Here is a 22,292-nt window from a genome sequence, read left to right as displayed (position 1 = left end):
ACGGTGGTGAGTGTAAACGATCTGAAATGGCTAGCTAGTTAGCGGTGACGTCACTCGCTCTGAGACCTTGAAGTAGGGTCCCTGGTTCGAGCCCAGGTAGGGGAGAGGAGAGGGATGGAAGCCATACTGTTACACCAATAATGTTTTCAATTTGACTTTTGCTTTCAAAAGCAGCTCAATAGAAAATGTAAGAATGAACTATAGCCATTGAATTATACTGTATGTTATGTAAGCAATTATGTCAAAGGAGGTGTGGTATATGGCCAATACACCACAGCTAAGGGCTGATCTTAGGCACCACGCAATGCAGAGTGCCTGGATACAGCACTTAGCCATGGTATATTGGCCAAATACCACAAACCCCTGAGGTGCATTATTGCTATTATAAACTGGTTACCAACGTAATTAGACCAGTAAATAGTAATTGTTGATCACACCCATGGTATACAGTCTGATACACCATGGCTTTCAGCCATCAGCATTCAGGGCTCGAACCACCCCGTTTATAAAAGGAATTATAAACTGGGTGGTTTGAGCCCTGAATGCTGATTGGCTGACAGCCGTGGTATTTCAGATGTATAACACAGGTATCACAAAACATTTATTTTTAATGCTCTAATTATACGTTGGTAACCAGTTTATAATAGCAATAAGGCACCTCAGGGGTGTGTGGTATATGGCCAATATACCACAGCTAAAGGCTGTGTCTAGGCACTCCAAGATGGGTCGTACATATGAACAGCCCTTAGCCGTGGTATATTGGCCATATACCACACCCCCTCGTGCATTATTTCTTAAATAATCCACGCTCTAGAATGCCCTTCAAACCAACCAGAAACAAATATTCAACAACGCCATGGAAGAGGAAGAGAGATTACCAACTCGGCAGAAAATCTGTCTCCCTCAATGCAAGTGGCGGTTTTTTTTCTTCCTCGTTTCGCCCACCAAGTAAGGAGTTTTTGTATGGAGGTCAATGAGAGTGTCGAATTTGGTCAGCATAAAAATGAATGGCTTGTTTGCTATGTGAGGTTTATGTGATCAAATATACGTTTTGTAATTATTAAATTGTTATGAGTGTACTGATATAAGTAGTGACATCACGGCAACTTCGATAAAAAAAAAATTCTATTGGAGTTGTCTCTAGATGGCTACACATATTCATGGTATGGGGCTATACTCAAAAGAAGATGACAATAATGAGATGTTTCCACCAATCTAAAGAAAATAAAGCCGGTAACTACACAGCCCGCCGTTCCACTTTGTGGACAACGACTCCCATTGTGGGCGGACTCGGAGAGACATGTATCTTGTCAGTATGTCCATAATATTTGTTATAATTCAATTTAAACAGCAAACAGCACATGCAACTGTATGCTGACGCTACAAATTCTATAAGAAGGCGTTTCTGTTTTCAGCTCTGTGATTGGTCATACAATTGTCAACTCCACAGTATATCTTTCCAGGCGAACCAATCAGCGCGCGCGTATTTGGCTAGTGGATCGGGTGCCGACACCGGTAGCTAGCTCGTAGCTAGACGTGAAGGAGGAGCAGAAGTGTCGTTGGACTATGGACCCGGTGAACAATGCTGAGACAGGAGAGACAGAAACCGAACTGGAGCCGTGCTACGTTCTCATTCCGAAAGAAACGCGGTGCAAGAAGAAGGAGCAGGAAAAACTGTCCGGAGTTGTCAAGAACGTCCATAGAAAACTGCGAAGGAAATACAGAGAAGGTACGCTAGCTTTGCCCAATTCAGGAGTACGGCGTCTCTCATCAAACGGGCTATTTAAATTGATCGAAAACAAGGCCCGGATTAGGTAGCTAACGTTATTTCCTATTTTTTGGGCCTTGTACAAACTGCAAGTGACTGGCAACATGTCAGGGTCTCGCTGCTCTACTGTAAAAAAAAAACTAAACATTGTCATGCAATCATGGGACATGTGCCTAACGTTACATTCACTTAATTTAAATACGGTTAAACTAACGCTAGATCAAGGCCGCCTGTGAACATTTCAATCTGCAGTATGCACTTTAAACTAGGCTGTTTGCAATGTTTGTCCCTCATTAGATTTGGCAGTCATGAATTTAAAAAATAATAATAATCGCGCCTCTTATAGCCAGCCATCCAGTGATTTGGTAATGTTGTTCAATTGTAACATACTGGATCACGGGAACTGGCAAAGAGATCAACATGGGTTGTATGGCATTTTGTTTGACGTCATGGGGTATATTCATTAGTCAGACTCTGTTGCAAAATGTTTAGCAACGGAAACCGGTTACTCCAATCGGAAAACGTTTTGAAACAAACGAGAATTTCTATTGGACAAATTCGGGTCCCTCCGTTTGGTTCCTATAGTTTATTTTGCAAACGTTTTGCAATGGAATCCAGCTAATGAATACACCCCTGTTCTGAAACTGAAAAGAACAAGACCCTACAAGTAAACTCAAGTTCAGGCGCATCCATTATGTGATGTTATGCCAATAGTATGAGCACATATCATCCAGAGTTGTTGAATTGAGATTCTTGTCTGTTTTGAACAAACATTTTCTAACATTACATTTACATTTCCTTCATGTCCTTCAAAGTGCAGTCGTCGTCCGGGTTTGGCCTGGGTGTGCTGTCATTGTAAATAAGATTTTGTTCTTAACTGACTTGCCTAGTTACATTTTTAAAAAGTGGACTCTGAAAGGTCTGAGGCCTAGTATTGAGACATAATCCTATCTCCTTGTTATTAACTCCAATATTTAGGTCCTTTCATCGAAAACAAAGGTATGCTTTTCACTATTGGACCCTTCAGATCATTGGTCACAAACCAAACACCATAAAGAGGTCAGAAGAATGGGCATTTCTGGTTCAGTTCACTTTATTGGCCTTTGCAGGAATTTGTCTTCCATTCAGATGTAGGGCAGGAGGTACAGACGTAACCAATCTGCCAGTAAACGTATTCCTAATAGGGCTGGGAATGGCCAGGAACTGTACGACTTGATATTATATTTAATAAAATCCACCATCTTGATTTGGATAAATATTCAACCCCCTGAGTCAATGCATGCTAGAATCACCTTTGGCAGCAACTACAGCTGTGTGTCTCTTTCTGGGTAAGTCTCTTAAGAGGTTTCCACACCAGGATTTTTGCATTTGCCCATTATTTTCAAAATTCTTCAAGCTCTGTCAAATTGGTTGTTGATAATTACTAGACAACCATTTCAGGTCTTGCTATAGATATAAGTCAAAACTGTAACATGGCCACACTTGTCCTGCTGAAAGGTGAATTCATCTCCCAGTGTCTAGTGGAAAGCAGTGGTGGAAAGCAGACTGAACCAGGTTCTCCTCTAGGATTTTGCCTGTGCTTAGCTCCATTCCGTTAAAAAAAATGATCCTGGAAAAACTCCAGTCCTTAAAACGATTACTATCATAACTATAACATTCAGCCACCACTATGCTTGCAAATATGGAGAGGTACTCTAATGTGTTGTATTGGATTTGCCCCAAACATAACTTTGTATTCAGGACAAAAAAAGTTGCTTTGCCACATTTCTTTGCATTATTACTTTTGTGCCTTGTTGCAAACAGGATGCATGTTTTTGACTATTTTAATCTGTACAGGCTTCCTTTCACTCTTTTTTAAAATTAGGTTAGTATTGTGGAGTAACTACAATGTTGTTGATCCATCCTCAGTTCTCCTTTCACAGCCATTAAACTGTAACTAATTTAAAGTCACCATTGGCATTGTGGGGAAATCCCTGAGCAATTTCCTTCCTCTACAGCAACTGAGTTAGGAAGGACACCTGTATTTTTATATTGTCTGGGTATATTGATACACCATCCAAAATGTAATAACCACCATGCTAAAAAAAAGGATATTCAATGTCTGCTTTTTTATTTTTACCAATAGGAGCCCTTTGCGAGGGAATGGAAAACCTCCATGTTTGAATATGTTTGAAATTCAGTTGAAGTCGGAAGTGTACATACACCTTAGCCAAATATATTTAAACTCAGTTTTTCACAATTCCTGACATTTAATCCTAGTAAAAAGTCCCTGTTTTATAGGATTACCACTTTAATTTAAGAATGTGAAATGTCAGAATAATAGTGTAGAGTGATTAAAAAAACAAAATATTTCACTCTTTCTTTCTTCACATTCCCAGTAGGTCAGAAGTTTACATGCACTCAATTAGTATTTGGTAGCATTGTCTTTAAATTGTTTAACTTGGGTCAAATGTTTTTGGCTTCCCACAATAAGTTGGGTGAATTTTGGCCCATTCCTCCTGACAGAGCTAAGTCATGTTTGTATGCCTCCTTTGTAGGCCTCCTTGCACGCACACGCCTTTTCAGTTCTACCCACCTATTTTCTATGGGATTGAAGTCAGGGCTTTGTGATGGCTACTCCAATACCTTGACTTTGCTGTTCTTAAGCCATTTTGCCACAACTTTGGAAGTATGCTTGGGGTCATTAACCATTTGGAAGACCCATTTGCGACCAAGCTTTAACTTCCTGACTGATGTCTTGATGTTGCTTGAATATATTCACATAATTTTCCAGCCTCATGATGCCATCTATTTTGTAAAGTGCACCAGTCCCTCCTGCAGCAAAGCACCTTCCAAAACATGATGCTGTCAGCCCTGTGCGTCACGGTTGGGATGGTGTTCTTCGGCTTGCAAGCATCACCGTTTTCCTCCAAAACATAACGATGGTCATTATGGCCAAACAGTTCTATTTTTGTTTCACCAGACCAGAGGACATTTCTCCAAAAAGTACGATCTTTGTCCCCAGGTGGAGTTGCAAACCATAGTCTGGCTTTTTCATGGCGGTTTTGGAGCAGTGGCTTCTTCCTTGCTGAGCGGCCTTTCAGGTTATATCGATATAGGACTCGTTTTACTGTGGATATAGATACTTTTGTACCTGTTTCCTCCAGCATCTTCACATTTTTGAAAAACATAATTCCACTTTGACATCATGGGATATTGTGCGTGTGTGGGCCAGTGACACACACAATCTTAATTTAATCAATTTTAAATTCCAGCTATAAAACAATGTGGAAAAAGTCGAGGGGTGTGAGCACTTTCTGAAGGCACTGTCTGCTGCAGAGGGACGAGAGCATGCAACTAGTTTTAATCAGTCATGGAAATTAAAGTGCTGAAAACAAATTGGCTCTCTATTTAAAGAGTACAAGCTATGAAGGAAACATATTGTTTAATAGGATACTGTACATACATGATTTTATTTTAAATATCCTGACATGTAACTTATCGTCCCCTCCTCCATCACTAATTTCTAACAGACTGTTTATCATGAGGCAAGTCTTCTCAACTGCAGATATTTTGGTTGCGTTGCAGCAATGCATGATCCCATGATGCTAATCTTACTGAAAGAGTATCCAGTGCCACAGTTTAAGTCTAGATTGTGTTAAGTTATTCTACCAGTTGAATGGTTGATTTGCCCTGTGCTCTTATGTTGTGATTATCAAACTGGGCAGCGTCTAGGGCAAAATTCAGTCTGTAGCGCTGAACAGCTGCGCAACAACGCGATATCAAATGTAAAGGCAATGTTCCCGTGTTAGCAGAGACTGCATTAAAGGTAAACGCTGCATATGTCGGCTCAATCGGAAATTACCTTTTTAAAATTCAATTGCGCTGTAACATCGAACTTCAGAGCTACGGCTTGAATCCAGCCCTATTAGTATTTTTGCTCTGCAACCTGTTTTTGTTCAGATGCCGGGCAGCTAAAAAAATAGCTGAATGGTATGTATATACAGTTGAAGTCAGAAGTTTACATACACTAAGGTTGGAGTCATTTTAAAACTCATTTTTCAACCACTCCACAATTTTTTTTGTTAAACTATTTTGGCAAGTCTTACTTTGCATGACAGAAGTAATTTTTCCAACAATTGTTTCAACCCATTATTTCACTTAGAACTCACTATCACAATTCCAGTAGGTCAGAAGTTTACATACACTAAATTGACTGTGCCTTTTAAACAGCTTGGAAAATTCCAGAAAATTATATCATGGCTTTAGAAGCTTCTGATAGGTTAATTGACATAATTTGAGTCCATTGGAGGTGTACCTGTGGATTTATTTCAAGGCCTACCTTCAAACTCCATGCCTCTTTGCTTGACATCATGGGAAAATCAAAAGAACTCAGCAAAGACATCAGAAAGCAATTGTAGACCTCCACAAGTCTGGTTCATCCTTGGGTGCAATTTCCAAACGCCTGAAGGTACCACGTTCATCTGTACAAACAATAGTACGTAAGTATAAACATCATGGAACCACGCAGCTGTCATACCGCTCAGCAAGGAGACTCGTTCTGTCTCCTAGAGATGAATGTACTTTTGTGCGAAAAGTGCAAATCAATCCCAGAACAACAGTAAAGGACCTTGTGAAGGTCCTGGAGGAAATGGGTACAAAAGTATCTATATCAACAGTAAAATGAGTCCTATATCGACACAACCTGAAGGCCGCTCAGCAAGGAAGAAGCCACTGCTCCAAACTCTTCATTAATAAACAAAAAGCCAGACTGCGGTTTGCAACTGCACATGATGACAAATATTGTACTTTTTGGAGAAATGTCCTCTGGTCTGATGAAACAAAAATAGAACTGTTTGGCCATAATGACCATCGTTATGTTTTGGAGGAAAAATGGGGAGGCTTGCAAGCCGAAGAACACCATCTCAACCGTGACTCACAGGGGTGGCAGCATCATGTTGTGCTTTGCTGCAGGAGGGACTGGTGCATTTCACAAAAATAGATGGCATGTCATGAGGGAGGAAAATTACGTGGATATATTGAAGAAACCACTCAAGGCATCAGTCAGGAAGTTAAAGCTTGGTCGCAAATGGGTCTTCCAAATGGACAACGACCCCAAACATACTTCCAAAGTTGTGGCAAAATGGCTTAAGGACAACAAAGTCAAGGTATTGGAGTGGCCATCACAAAGCCCTTACCTCAATCCTATTGAACATTTGTGGGCAGAACTGAAAAAGCGTGTGCGAGCAAGGAGGCCTATAAACCTGACTCAGTTACACCAGCTCTGTCAGGAGGAATGGGCAAAAAATTCACCCAAATTATTGTGGGAAGCTTGTGGAAGGCTACCTGACACCTTTGACCCAAGTTAAACAATTTAAATGCAATGCTACCAAATACTGAGTGTATGTAAACTTCTGACCCACTGGAAATGTGATGAAAGAACTAAAGCTGAAATAAGTCATTCTCTACTATTATTCTGGCATGACATTCTTAAAATAAAGTGGTGATCCTAACTGACCTAAAATGGGGACATTTTACTAGGATTAAATGTCAAATTGTGAAATGGAGTTGAAATGTAATTGGCTAAGGTGTATGTAAACCTCAGACTTCAACTGGTATGTAGGTATATATTGAAATTACACAAAGTAATAAAGTAAAGTAGCATTCAAAAGGTCCTTTTACACTTTAGCAGGAGGACTGGCTAGCTGATGCTCTTAAAGTCCCTGTCAGCTGACACCATGATTGGTTAATAAGTAAAGCATGATCTGGTCTGCTTGGCATTGCTACCACAGTAATCATGTTTTGTACTACTGCTGTTTATTCCAGCCCGTCTTGTTGTCGTTTCAATTCTGCAAATCTGATAGGTTTTTCCCCCATGTGGTCATGGGATTTCTTCCTTATCAGCGTGTTTGCTCACGAAACACACATTCTGCTGTGCGTCTGGGAAGACCAGTTGCAGGAATTTGTGAAGATCTAGATCTAGGAACAGAAGTGAAGACATCTATTGAAAATCCAGTTTTCAGATATGCCAGACATAATGACGAGTAACTGTTTTGAAAATGTTGAAGCAGCGGTGTTAGCCTGTGGTGTTTTCATCTGAAGGGCTGAACGATTGTGATTCCTCTTGAATGAATGGCCACACTTTAAGTAGGTACATTCATGTTGGCTTATTGTGCACTCTACGTACGTACTATGCTTGCGTGTTATTTTTAGAAACAAAACTGACAGGACAAACTTTCAATTTCAATTCCTGCCATTTTATAATGAATTTCAATGTGATGATATGGGAAAACAAAGCATCAGTGTTTGGCCCACTTTCATGTAGCCTACAGTGCTTAGTAGTCATACAGTATGTCATACTGTATGGTGTAAGGTGATTTGGTTGCCTTTGTTAACTTTGTTTCAACCTCCTGCTGCCTGTTTTCTTTCCACAGTGGGGGATTTTGAGAAAATCTGGCGAGAGCACTGTGAAGATGAACAGACTCTGAGTGAATACGCCCTGGCCATGAGGAACCTGGCTGACAACCACTGGGCCAAGACCTGCGAGGGAGAGGGACGCATCGAGTGGTGTCGCAGGTAAAATAGTCCCCCACAAAAGGAGACCTTGTAAATAACCCTCTGGCTGTGTTGTACTAGCTCAGAACTCCACTGCTCTATGCTTACTCCGATGACTCATCCAGCCCTTTCGATAAACACTGTGGGGTAAATCCTAACTTCTGCTTATTGAATTTTCATTTAGTCATGCATTTATTCCAATGGAAAGTTAGGATTTGCCCCATTTTATTTCTTAGCATGTCACCTTTTTAACAGTAAGGCATTAATACCATTGTGTGATGTTTCGGGACTATTTTTCCAGTGTTTGCCAGGAGTATTTTCAGGGTGGTGGGATGAAAAGAATGTTGGAGAAGGATGAGAAGAGTGCCAGGCTTGCCATGGCCATGTCGGCCACAGCTCTGAGTGATCAGCCCTATAGCTCCTCTATCCCCAGGTACTGTATTGTGACAGTGTTAAATCAAACATGTCCATTTTTATCTGAATATTTTGTTCTGTTTCAGCATACTCTGTTGTGCGTTCATATTGACATCTTACCTATATTAGCTACTGCTCTCATTAAGCATTCTTACTCTGTCATACTTCACGCTAACTTAAAGCTTCTGGTTGAAGGTCCATCCCCCAGCTTGGTAAAATGCGGCTGCTGGACGTTGGCAGCTGTTTTAACCCCTTCCTGAAGTTTGACGAGTTCCTCACAGTCGGTATTGACATAGTGCCTGCGGTCGAGGTATGTACTATTACTCTCCGTGATCACTCCCTCGGTCCCAGCTAGAAAGTCCTGACTCTTACTGTCTTACTTACTAATTTGCTACCGGGACAAAATGCCTAGTTAAATACATTTTTAAAATGTCAGGGATATTCATTGTGTGAATATCAGACCACAGAACAATGCTGTCCCTTGACAGTAAGTGTCAACAGTTGATGGGAATGAAACCTGACCTGCTGTGAAGGAACTGGCAGAATATTAGCATCGAGTGATTTAAATAACTAAATGGATTAAGAACAGTGCGTCTTAGATATGGGTCTAAAATGCCACTGAATGATGAGAACAGCTTGTGTTGCTCTAAAGTATCTGTTTCTACCCTTTCCCCTCAGAGTGTATACAAGTGTGACTTCCTCAACCTCCAGCTCCAGCAGCCTCTGCAACTGGCTGGCGACACAGTGGAAGCCTTCCTGAGACAGCTGCGTAGCCCCATCGACTCCCTGCCCGCCCAGCTCTTCCACGTAGTAGTCTTCTCTCTGCTCCTGTCCTACTTCCCCTCGCCTTACCAGCGCTGGATCTGCTGCAAGAAGGCCCACGAGCTGTTGGAACTGCATGGCCTGCTGCTCATCATCACCCCAGACTCCTCCCACCAGAACCGCCACACCCTCATGATGCGCAGCTGGCGCGTGGCGGTGGAGTCGCTTGGCTTCAGACGCTGCAAGTACATAAAGTTCTCCCACATGCACCTCATCGCCTTCCGCAAGGTGTCCCTGGCCACCACCAGCGACCTGGTCAGCCGTAACTACCCCGAGATGCTCTACATTCCTCAGGACTTCCAATCCCCCGAGGAGGAGGACTACACCGACGTGCCAGTTCAGGTGCGCTCTGACATCGAGGACGACCAGCTGGCGTGGGGCTTCATGGAGCTGCCCGACACGCCATATGACTCTGATAGCGGAGAGAGCCAGAGCAGCTCTGTGCCCTTCCTACACGAGCTGGAGGACCCCATTCTACTGCAGAGCTGAGCTAGACCAGCTAAAACCCTACTAGCTACTCTCTTCTCTTTTACCAGTTCCAATTCGATCCCTACCACTCCTCTTGGCCATAACCCTTCAATGTTTGCAGATCTGTAATGTGGAAGCAATATGGGTGACGCTTTAACGCCACACTACTTATACCTATCCAGAGCCTTCAGACATGCAACATCGAGTGGTTAGGCCCAAGGGGGGAGGGATACAGTCTGTCTGTACACAACTGCTGCGCTACCAAATGAACCTGCTGCATTCTTCTCACACTCCTCCTCTTCCTTAACTAAACAATGCAGTTTGCACAGAGTGAAAGAAAAAGATGTTTACAGAAGTCAGTTAATTTTTTTCAATATCTTCGATGGTTAGTCACTCAACACAATACACACATCAGTAAATAAGGTAGTTTTTAAAAATAAAAACTTGGTCGTTGAATACCCTCAGGGTAGACTGAGAGTAAGTCTGCCCCTTGGATAAAAAAAAAAAACATCTTTGATCTCACTCTACTAACAGAAGAAAAGCAATCTTTACTCCTTTAAAGGCTTTTTCTTAGTAGTTAGACAGTGAATGTGCTTCAGTGCCAGCAAGCCGCTGACTTTAAATCCCTCTTAAATGGATTGATACCACAGAGGTTTGTCAAGTTTGGTTGGAGTGGAGCGATTGAGATGTTAGTCAGGTGAGGCTAGAATTTCTCTAATTCTTGGTGTGCATTTAAATTTTCTAAAAAAAAAAAGAAGAAAAATACATTGTACTCAGCCAAAAGTGTGTGAAAATGGCGTTTTAATTCAGCATTTTGTTTGGCTGATTTCATGACTCTTTTACAATAGATTTGTAGCATTTTCAGAACTTTAAGATAGGTGACGTAATTACTTTTACTAATGTGAAACTGTTAACTGTTTTTCTCATTGTGTAACATGGTACGAGTTGTGAAATAGTCATTGCTCTCTTTTCTGTGCTGGTGTGAAGAAACTGGTTTTAATCCATGTTAATTTACCTTCAGTGTTGTAACCCAGAAGATTTAGCATTTTGTCATTACATCCTTGTTTGTAATCACTTTTTGTAACAATACTTAGGCTACATTATCAGATCAATAATATGTCTGGATTTATGTCTTTGCTTCTTTATAGGTAGCTGGTAGCTTCTCTTTGGGGACTGGTAACATATTCTAAAAAGACTGACACTCTGTCGACGTGTCCTTGAGCAAGGCACTTAATCCTAATTTACTCCAGGGGCACCATACTATTATGGCTTACCCTTTTAAAACAACACGTTTCACTGCACCTATCTGGTGTATGTAGCGATAAAACATCTTATGTTCACTGACGTGAAACAGGTCGACCAAGAGACTAAAGCTCTAGCTGTCAGTTGCTGTTCATCTCTCTTCCTTTACTCTACGTCGTATCTGAGGACAGCAACATTTGCCTTAAGCATTTTTAAATTTGTCATTACAGTAGTAGTAAGTTCATACATTTTAATACTTTTTTTCATTACTGGTCCCCCGTGGGAATCAAACCCATAACCCTGGCGCTACAAGTGCCACTCTCTACCATGTAATCCTACATGGGACTAGCATTCGTCATTTCTGAATTAAAAATATTTGTTTTTATAATTTGTTTTTTTTTCATTCATGGGTTGCTAGTATAGGTGTATCAACAAATACTGAGTCATTCATTGCATCAGGAAGTACATTTTGACTATCACTTTACACATGAAAGTACTAAATGTGTACTCTGCTTAAGTTTTAACTCTAAACAATTTAAAATGATCTTGTTATGAGCGCTCAAACAATTCCAAATGATTCACCTCAACGAGGTTTTGCACTACCCTGCTGTCTCATCATTGGTCATGCAACTTCTGATCCCATCAAAGTGCATTTTAGCAATAGCCAGGTGTATCCTGAAAGTACTGTATCTTATGGGGAATGGTATTTATGTTCCCCTTAGTGTGGATGTGTTTGTAATGTACTTGTTTGTGGCACTTTACTTCATAAATAGTAGATGAATCTCTCAGCTGCCATGAGTCATGTGATTCCTGTCATGGGGGATTTAGGATTAGGTCTCCCAAATGGCATCCTATTCTTTATGGGCCTTGCTCAAAACTAGTGCACTATATGGGGAATAGGGTGCCATTTGGGATGCTTGCACAAACAACCATAGTCTTATTAGTATAAACAGTATGATGTACATCAGGATACCTGTAATCCTAAAGGTGCCTTCTTACTTATCCCCAGTAATGTTTTTGCAATCCTGATTCTCATGCCATACTGTGTTGGAAAACTCACTTCACTTGGCGGCATACAACAGGCTTCTTTTGCCAGATGTTTGTCATGTGCAACTGCCCAAATGATCTACCTACTACCATCTACCACTGCAAAGTATCATTGGCTCAATGTTTTACCCTAAGAACAATATATTTTGTTTAAATTTGTCATTTTTCATTAATTACTTTGCGTTCAACTTGCTCTAAATCTGTTAACTTTCTGGTCAGTTCATGTTTGGTGTACTTTCAACTATTTCTCTTTAACAGAAAATACAAAATACATTTCTCATTTATAGTTCATTTTCTTGAGCGTTGTCAATTGTACCAGTTAGCATTTAGGGATACATCTCATCTGTCTTCCAAGAGTTTAAGTCCATTACTTGCATGAATAGCTTCATTTTCAGTATTAAGGAATTCGACAGTGTGCATTTTTTTTCTTCTCTTTTATAAATGAATGGAAATGCAGTGTTCATGTGTGATTATTGTGTCCTCTTCCATTCACTGTTTTCCTATAGGACGGAAATAAACTAATTGAGTCATGGTATTGATGAGCTATTGTAACGGGCTGATGTAATGCTTTCATTAGCCACTACAGGATAGGTACTGTTTGGCGTAGCAGACTTTTCGACCATCCTTAATTTGGCGATACCATCTTTGTTCTCGATTCGGCCAAACATGTGCTTCTAAAATGTCCAGTTTCAGGTGGTTCGTTTCAATTTAGAAAATCCTCTGTTATTAAAATGTTTTTGCTTCATGAAGTAATCCAATGATGGGTACGCTACGATTGTTTCTATTTCAAATCTTCTCTCATTAATCGAGACCAGTGAGTGTCATGACAAGCGGCACTGTCTCAATGAGAGAAGATATGAAGTAGACAAAATAGTGCATTGTTGGATTACAACATCTGTATTTATTTTAATAATGGTACATTTTCTAAATTCAAGGGAACCACCTGCAACTGGACACCAACATTCTAGAAGATACATGTTTGGGTGACTCTAAAGAAGATAGTATAGCCAAGGTTGGTCTAAAATTCTCTGCTACGCCAAACTACCTGTCTCTTAACGGCTAATTGAGCATCACATTAGCCCGTTACAATCTGCTTACTAGGTGTTGATCATGTTAGTTAGGGCATAAGTATATCCAATGTGTAGTATATTTTGACCTATATTGATAAAGTATTTGTAATATTCAGTGGAAGAGCCTCATTTACAGTACGTCTAGATTAATAATAATAATTATAATATAATTAATATAATAATATAATTAATATAATTATAATTATATTATTATTTATTATTATTACGTCTAGATTGATTGATTAGTCATCACACTTTATGAATTTCCATACTTCGACTTTCCGCCACTCTGTTTGTACTACTGACTTTCCGTAGTGACGTAGAGAGGACGTTCTAGTTTGATGGCGGCAGTCATTTGACCGAAAAGTTTTCGAAGTGGAAAATAAGTATTTTTGTCTCCTGCTTCTTCAAGTGAAATAAGTTAATTTGGGATAGCTAGGTTTGTATGAGACGTATCTATTTACATACGAAAGAAGAGAAACGGCAAATGGACCATGTAATCAAGCGTACCATCTGCCAGTCGTACAACTGCAAGCTAGCTACCGGCAAATCATGTAGCTAGCTAACTAGCAAAAACCATGTAGCTAGCTAACTATCAAAAACTAGCTAACTAGCTAGTAACTTCTAGCTAACGGTAGCTAGCTTAGACGACCTATCACTAGCTCAAAGTTTGCTGCTCTGTTAGTTCAAGGTGGCTAGCTAGTGAGTGACATTTTTTTTCGCCATGGTCTTGCAATCTAGCTAGCTAAATTTGCTTCATGGAAAGGTTTTAATTGCCTCTGAACTCTTAACTAATAACGTTACCAGCTGTAACAAACTTAACTACTCTTCCATATCAAAATGTTTCGCTTACGGTACTGTGTCAGTCACTGTCTGCATGCAGCGATGACCAGACTGGAGGAGGTCAACGGAGAGGTCAACATGTGGTCCTCTGTCAGATGTCTGGGCTACCTGTCTGGTCTGAACCTGTTGGTGGCACTCTGCCTGGGGCTCTATGTGCGATGGGAGAAGACTGAGGAACCCATGATCCTCATCATATTTGTTCTGGCCCTGTTTGTCCTCGGTATAGCAAGCATACTGTACTATTACTTCAGCATGGAAAAAGTCAGCCTGAGCCTCCTCCACCTGTGGTTTGGCTTCCTGCTTGGCCTCCTGTGTTTCCTCAACAACCCCACTCTGGAGAGTAACATCAAAGAGCAAGCTACCAACTACCTCCTGCTGGCCAGTGTTGTCTTGAGGACGCTGTGGGCTCTGCTGGAGAGGATGTGTGGCTGCACCAGATACCGCCCTGCCTTCCTCACCTCAGCAGAGGCCCTGGAGCTGGCAGGCTTTGCCATCGCCAGTACTGTCTTATTCATCCAGAAGTCCATGAGCGTAGTGGTGCTGGTGGTGGCCCTGGCTACTCTGATGGTGGCCCTGCGCATGAAGGCTCTCCTGGCCCTGCCCAACCTGGTCTGCTTCTCCATCATCACTGCGGTGCTGTTCTTCAAGGCTCTGGGCATCACCACTAACCCCTTCGCCCTGGCATGTTTCTTCAGCCAGCTGATCTGCGACCCCTTGCTGGACGTGTACTTCAGTGGGCTGTCGGTGACCGAGCGCTGGCTGCCCTACCTTGCCTGGAGGGGGCTGTGGCGCAGGTTGTCCCTCCTGCCTTTGCTGCTGGCGGAGGTGATTTGAATTCATTTTATTTGACACATTTAAAATGCATATAGATTTTCCCCAGCCATGTGAGTACAATGATGCACACGAAAAATAATTGAGGATAAAAACACAGTCAACAGGAGACTTACTTGCATTGTGGTCCTTGTTCCCAGGTGGGCTTCTGTATCCTGGCAGCCCTGAAGCTGGTGGACCTGGACCGGTGGTACCTGATGATCCCGGGCTTCATGCTGAGTGGGGTGTTCTGGGCCATCTGTCACGTGGTGTTCATCATCACTCTGTGGGGCTTCCACACCAAGCTTAGTGACTGCCAGAGGGTGTGTCTGGCCCAGGGAGCCGGGAGCAGCTGCATAGACAAGGTTATGGCCTCTAAAGGAGTCAGACACTTCTGTCTCATCTCTGAACGCCTGGTGCTCTTCAGTCTGGTGTCCACTGTCATCTTGGCTGCTTTATCATGGCAGGTATGTCTCCAGTCATTGATATAGCACTGTTATTCAGTCCAGACCAGCAATGTTATACATTAATGGCTCATATAACTTAGTCTGTTTTATTGATAAGCTATGTTAACTGGTGTAAAATAAATTGAGATTGGACACTTTCCCATAGTTTTTGAGGTCATTGATATTCAGAGCCATCTTCTCAACCTCATAGTCCTCCTTATTTGGTTAGTGTGTGAATGTGACCCATTGTGTCTGTCTGCATCTCAGTCCTCCAGCAGTATCTTTATGAGTATGCTCCTGCTGGTCCTGGCTCTGGAGTCTCTGTTCCACGGCCTCTTCTATGAGCTGGGGAACTGCCTAGGCGGCACATGTGTGGGGTATGCAGTGGTCATCCCCACCAACTATTGCAGGTAGGAATGTATGGATAGTGGACACCCAAATATATACAGTGCCTTCAGAAAGTATTCACACCCCTTGACCTTTTCCACATTTTCATGTTACAGCCAGACTTTAAAATGGATTAAATTGAGATTTTATGTCACTGGCCTGTACACAATACCGTCATAATGTCAAAGTTTTATTTGAAATATTTACAAATGAATTACAAACGAAAAGCTGAAATGTCTTGAGTCAATAAGTATTCAACCCCTTTGTTATGACAAGCCTTAAGTCCAGGAGTTAAACATTTGTTAACAAATCACATAATAAGTTGCATGGACTTACTCTGTGTGCAATAATAGTATTTAACATGACTTTTGAATTGACTACCCAATATATGTACCCAACACATAATTGTAAGGTCCCTCTGTCGAGCAGTGAATTTCAACCACAAAGACCAGGGAGGTTTTCCAATGCCTTGCAAAGAAGGACACCTATTCGTAGATGGGTAAAAGAAAAAGCAGACATTGAATATCCTTTTGAGCATGGTGAAGTAATTAATTGGTGTATCAATACACCCAGTCACTACGAAGATACATGTGTCTTTCCTAACTCAGCTTACAGTTACAGAGTTTAATGGCTCTGATAGGAGAAAACTGAGGATGGATCAACAACATTGTAGTTACTCCACAATACTAACCTATATGACAGAGTGAAAAGGAAGCCAGTACAGAATTAAAAATATTCCAAAACATGCATCCTGTTTGCAACAAAGCACTAAAGTAATACTGCAAGAAATGTGGCAAATAAATTAACTTTATGTTCTGAATACAAAGTATTATGTTTGGGGCAAATCCAATACAACATGTTACTGAGTACCACTCAATATTTTCAAGCATAGTAGTGGCTGCATCATGTTTTGGGATATATTCCCTCTAAACTGTGCGTGTGCGCAGCCGCACACTTCCTCCAGGACACGCAGAAGAAATGCCATGCCGGGCAGAGACGCAAGAGAAGAAACTTTACTGAGTTTGCACAACTAGTTTGCACTATATAGATCAATGTTTTTTCTGTGATGGAATCTACGTCAAATCTGCCCCTTTTCAATGCAACAGACCAAACCAAATGTAACTTTGCAGGATTAAGTCTGCAAATTTGTTGTAGGCAGGCAGAGCCAGAGAATTCTTCTATCGTCAGGTGTAGCCCACAAGCGGTCTTTTAATCAGCGAGTGAATGCGCTATTCACATCAGATCAGAGTGCAGAGCTGCGCATGTGCACATTTGTTGATATTCTTTGCTAGGTGTGAGTTATTAGCCCAGTTATAGATAAGTATAGGTCAGCAATGGGGAGTTACTGTTTCCTACAAGAGCACAAAATGGGTAGGCTACATTTCAAGCTGTTGTTGTAAAGCCAGTCAGGTGAGAGAAAAAAAAGCTTATGTTTTAATTCAAGGGGCAGTGTTGTATTTTGAGACAGGCTTGATTATGCAAATAGGTAGAGGGGTAGCCTACATGATCTAATTCTCTGTATGGTAATAATAATTCATTATATTTTGTAAAGTGGTTTCTTGCATCTCACAATACAATGCAATTTACAGTCACCTATTTGGCCCATGGTGTTACAGATCAAGTAAAATATCATTTATTCATATCAAGCCCTTCATAATCTAAAAATGTTTTCTAAAAGTCTCATGCAATGTAGGCCTGCATTGAACACCACATATTAGAGGGCACATTGGTTATGGGTATGCTTGTAATCATTAAGGACTGGGGAGTTTTTCAGGATAAAAAATGAACGTAATAGAGCTAAGCACAGGCAAAATTCTAGAGGAAAACCTGGCTCAATCTGCTTTCCAATGAGACACGGAGAGACCAATTCACCTTTCAGCAAGAAAATAACCTAAAACACAAGGCCAAATATACGCTGGAGATGCTTTACCAAGACGACATCAAATGTTCCCGAGTGACCTAGTTACAGTTTTGACTTAAATCGTATTGAAAATGGCTTTCTAGCAATGATCAACAGCCAACTTGACAGAGCTTGGAAGAATTTAAAAAATAATAATGTAGAATCCAGGTGTGCAAAGCTCTTAGACTTCCCCAGAAAAACTCACAGCTGTAATCACTGCCAAAGGTGATTCTAAAATGTATTGACTCAAGTGTGTGAATACTTATATAAATGAGATACTAAATACTATTGTATTTAATTGTCAATACTTTTTTTTCAAAAATCTTAAAAACATTTTTTTTTCACTTTGTCATGGGGTATTGTGTGTAGATGGGTAAGGGGAAAATAATATTTAATCCATTTTGAATTCAGGCTGTAACACAACAAAATGTGTAACGAGTCAAGGGGTATGAATACTTTCTGAAGGCACTGTAGAGTACAAACTATATTATACTTACTCAACACACGGGCGCATACTTTTGTACAGTCTTTAATTTAACTTACCCTTACTGCAATCATCCTCACTCCTCCTCTCTCCCTTGCAGTCCTGATGGGCAGCCCACTCTGTTACCTCCGGACCAGGTACATATGTTGAACATGCATTCCACGGGCATGTTGAACAGTATACAGAATTTCTTCTCTCACCACATGATCGATACGTTCGGCTGCGACTACTCCACCAGCGGGGTGACTCTGGAAGCCCTACAGGTGAAGCTCAAAGCCTTCATGGAGCTCTGCACAGCCGATGGGCCTCGCCACGACACCTATGTGGTGTTCTACAGTGGGCATACCCACCGCAGCGGGGAGTGGGCACTAGCAGGTACCAATCACTTAAAGTCTTGTCATTCTGTGAAGCTCAGTTACTTTAATTCACTCTCTGTAGCACATTATTTTATGGTACTGAAACCACAAAATAAAGTACTGTCCACCACAGCATTCCACTGCTCTCTAACTCTGCCCTGTGGTTGTCTGTCAGGAGGGGGCACCCTTCAACTGGACAAGATCCTGGAATGGTGGAGGGAGAAGAACAATGACTCCTGCTCCCGCCTCATCCTGGTCTTGGACAGTGAGAACTCCCTACCCTGGGTGAAGGAGGTAAGGAAGGTGGGGGGGCTTTATGTGGCAGTGCAGGGGGCCCAGCTAGCCCGAGCCACGGATATTGAGCTCCAGGACACGCCCCAGCTTGGGGACTTCACCTCTCAGTGGGTGGAGTACAACTGCAATGCAGACAGCACTGTCCAGTGGTCAGAGAGGGGAAGGACTGTCACCGCTGCCTACGGCATCTCTAAGCACTGGAGTGATTACACACTGCACCTGCCCACAGAAAGTGATGTCACTCAACACTGGAGGATGTACTTCCCCAGGATGACCTACCCCGTGGTCCAGTTAGCGCTCTGGTGTGGGGGGCTGAACCTGCTTTGGCTATGCAGTGTCTGCCTACGGTGCCTCAAAAGGGTCAAACTCAACTGGTTTCCCCCAGCCATACTAGACACTGGCCAAGGATTCAAGTTGGTCAAATCTTAGAAATTCACCTCTTTAAGAATCATACTGTCTAAGGCTTCTTCACTTTGTATTTACATGTTTTTCACCGTACAGAAATTTTTTCTAAATCAGTTTTTGTAATTGATTGATTGGTTGCGTGATATTGATCGCTGAGTTTTTAGGATCCTCAGTGAAGGCAGCTGTTGATTGTGAAATCTTAAAAGGATACTTCGGGAGTTTGGCAATGAGGCTCTTTATCCACTTCCCCAGAGTCAGATGAACTAGTAGATATCATGTCTCTGTGTCAAGTATGAAGGAAGTTAGAGGTCAGTGGCATTAGCACAATGAGTGGATGTCTATGGGTATCTGCTAGCATGCTGAAATCCCAAGGTTTCCCTTTAATGACTAACTAGACAGTTACAGATAGTGTGTGTGTGAGCTATATGTTTTACTTATGTGTGCTGAAGTACTAAGTTACTGATATGAGGTTCCTGATTTTGATGTACTATGGTATTTTGATGTAGTACTTAAATGTACTACATATTTCTTTCCCAAATTATTGTTTGGCTATTCCTTAAGTCATTCTATAGATTCATTAGTGGTGGTTATTTGATTTGATTAGAGTTTTGTTTGAAATCATTTAATTTCTAGTCTTTTGGTGGGTTTATTGGGGTAGTTGTACCGTTCTCTGAACTCCAGTTGTACTGGCTTATTCCCACCTTTAAAAAAAAAAACTTCTCTTAATTCAATCTCTCTAAAAAAATTATAATTGAAATGTATATACCTCTTTTTCCCTGTTTATCACAATTTCAGGCTGAGAAGCCCTGCTGCTGTAGTGAAGTAGTATCATATTGTCAATCTCCCAGATTGGATTTTCAAACAACAAAAAGTTGCAGTGGTTACACTGATTGCACCATTCATCTATTATGACCAATGCATGTCACCATCCAGCTTTGTAAATCTGATAGTCTTCACAAATGGCCTTTTGTCCCTGTTCAAAAAAGGATATCAGGTTACTAAGATATTGTATTACGATAATAGTTATTTCATTTATTTTCAAGAGTGGAATGTGGATTTATAATTCAATACTTTCATATTTGATTGCTGTCCATGCGTTTCCATACATCTAGGCCTATTTGTATATTCAGCTTTTAATTAACTACTTTATGTCAAAGCTTTGAAAAGTATTGAAAGGTTGCTGGATCGAATCCCAGAGCTGACAAGGTAAAAATCTGTCGTTCTGCCACTGAGCAAGGCAGTTAACCCACTGTTACCCGGGCGCCGAAGACGTGGATGTCGATTAAGGCAGCACTCCAAACCTCTCGGATTGAGAGGGGTTGGGTTAAATGCGGAAGAAACATTTCAGTTGTACAACTGACTAGGTATCTCCCTTTCCCTATCACTGCTGTTTCACATCTGCTATTCATTTATTTTGTATGAATAACTTTGTTTGTACTGCTTTTGGGACATCTGGTATCTACCATAATTACCTCAGGGAGTCTGAGGGTTGTTACTGTACCTATACTGATTGCACTACCTGGAGGAATATGGACCCAATGTAGGATGTGATCTTGCATTTATGCGTGATTGTATTCTGGGTTTATCATATACAGTGATTTAGATATGCAAGCTTAGCCTAATCAACTGTGTGTATGGAAATGTTTTCATCTTAAGCATTGACAGAATTCTCAACTATGCAATAAAAATTGAGATTTGTGTTTTTAATTGATATATGGACAAATTATGCGCTCTGCTGGTGTGCCTGTCTATTCCACTTTGCTGTAATCTCTTCATAAGGTCATTAAGTGTAAATTAGTCTAATGCAGCCAACCACATCCTTTCAGGCTAACAAAGAACATTAGGCTAGATATTGACGGAGTTTACAGATTTGGAACAAACTTAATGTTAATGCAGTGTTTTTCAAATCAGGACCCCCTAGTCCTGGGGACTCACATAGTGTCTAGATGTTTTTCCTATTTTCTTGCATTACAACCTGTAGTTTAAATTGATATTATTTGGATTTCATGTAATGGACATACACAAAATAGTCCAAATTGGTGAAGTGAAAAAAATAACTTGTTTAAAAAAAAAAGGGGTGGTGCACGCATATGTATTCACCCCCTTCGCTCGGAAGCCCCTAAATAAGATCCGGTGCAACCAATTACCTTCAGAAGTCACAATTAGTTAAAGTCCACCTGTGTGCAATCAAATTGTCACCTAATCTGTCACATGATCTCAGTATATACAGTTGTGGCCAAAAGTTGAGAATGACAGTCTGCTGCCTCAGTTTATTTTTGCATATACTCCAGAATGTTATGAAGAGTGATCAGATGAATTGCAAAGTCCCTCTTTGCCATGCAAATGAACTGAATCCCCCAAACATTTCCACTGCATTTTAGCCCTGCCACAAAAGGACCAGCTGACATGTCGCTGATTCTCTCGTTAACACAGGTGTGAGTGTTGACGAGGACAAGGCTGGAGATCACTCTGTTATGCTGATTGAGTTTGAATAACAGACTGGAAGCTTCAAAAGGAGGGTGGTGCTTGGAATCATTGTTCTTCCTCTGTCAACCATGGTTACCTACAAGGAAACATGTCATCATTGCTTTGCACAAAAAGGACTTCACAGGCAAGGATATTGCTGCCAGTAAGATTGCACCTAAATCAACCATTTATCGGATCATCAAGAACTTCAAGGAGAGCGGTTCAATTGTTGTGAAGAAGGCTTCAGGACCCCCAAGAAAGTCCAGCAAGATTCAGCTGCTGGATCGGGGCACCACCAGTACAGAGCTTGCTCAGGAATGGCAGTAGGCAGGTGTGAGTGCATCTGCACGCACAGTGACGGGAAGACTTTTGGAGGACGGTCTGGTGTTAAGAAGGGCAGCAAAGAAGCCACTTCTCTCCAGGAAAAACATCAGGGACAGACTGATATTCTGCAAAAGGTACAGGGATTGGACTGCTGAGGACTGGGGTAAAGTCATTTTCTCTGATGAATCCCCTTCCCGATTGTTTGGGGCACC

General features: G+C 41.3%; 2 protein-coding genes across 3 annotated transcripts; both read left to right on the top strand.

The window, feature by feature from the left end:
• The first annotated feature begins 1,492 nt into the window (after positions 1 to 1,492).
• LOC124033888 (S-adenosylmethionine sensor upstream of mTORC1-like) lies at positions 1,493 to 12,751 on the top strand. Of its 2 annotated transcripts, none has more exons than XM_046346282.1 (5): positions 1,493 to 1,729; positions 8,182 to 8,323; positions 8,604 to 8,735; positions 8,912 to 9,026; positions 9,395 to 12,751. In XM_046346282.1, exons 1-5 carry the CDS (start codon positions 1,567 to 1,569, stop codon positions 10,025 to 10,027), a joined length of 1,185 nt encoding a protein of 394 aa, XP_046202238.1. In that variant the 5' UTR covers positions 1,493 to 1,566; the 3' UTR covers positions 10,028 to 12,751. The 2 variants fall into 2 exon arrangements, with proteins under 2 accessions (XP_046202238.1, XP_046202249.1); XM_046346293.1 differs by lacking the exon at positions 1,493 to 1,729 and adding an exon at positions 7,661 to 7,894.
• A 921-nt stretch (positions 12,752 to 13,672) lies between these two features.
• tmem168b (transmembrane protein 168b) lies at positions 13,673 to 21,001 on the top strand. The gene is made up of 5 exons (XM_046304439.1): positions 13,673 to 15,033; positions 15,180 to 15,485; positions 15,732 to 15,874; positions 18,336 to 18,610; positions 18,767 to 21,001. Exons 1-5 carry the CDS (start codon positions 14,206 to 14,208, stop codon positions 19,312 to 19,314), a joined length of 2,100 nt encoding a protein of 699 aa, XP_046160395.1. The 5' UTR covers positions 13,673 to 14,205; the 3' UTR covers positions 19,315 to 21,001.
• The last annotated feature ends 1,291 nt before the right edge of the window (positions 21,002 to 22,292 follow it).

Source organism: Oncorhynchus gorbuscha, linkage group LG01 (genome assembly GCF_021184085.1).
Source record: "Oncorhynchus gorbuscha isolate QuinsamMale2020 ecotype Even-year linkage group LG01, OgorEven_v1.0, whole genome shotgun sequence".
Lineage (NCBI taxonomy): Eukaryota > Metazoa > Chordata > Actinopteri > Salmoniformes > Salmonidae > Oncorhynchus > Oncorhynchus gorbuscha.
This window is presented reverse-complemented; position numbering and strand designations above follow the sequence as displayed.

Coding starts and splice junctions, on each gene's coding strand:
- LOC124033888 (XM_046346282.1), top strand. CDS start 1,567: ATGGACCCGGTGAACAATGCTGAGACAGGAGAGACAGAAACCGAACTG. Junction 1,730..8,181: donor GCGAAGGAAATACAGAGAAG/GTACGCTAGCTT, acceptor TTCTTTCCACAG/TGGGGGATTTTGAGAAAATC. Junction 9,027..9,394: donor ACATAGTGCCTGCGGTCGAG/GTATGTACTATT, acceptor CTTTCCCCTCAG/AGTGTATACAAGTGTGACTT.
- tmem168b (XM_046304439.1), top strand. CDS start 14,206: ATGTTTCGCTTACGGTACTGTGTCAGTCACTGTCTGCATGCAGCGATG. Junction 15,875..18,335: donor ATCCCCACCAACTATTGCAG/GTAGGAATGTAT, acceptor TCTCCCTTGCAG/TCCTGATGGGCAGCCCACTC. Junction 18,611..18,766: donor CGGGGAGTGGGCACTAGCAG/GTACCAATCACT, acceptor GTTGTCTGTCAG/GAGGGGGCACCCTTCAACTG.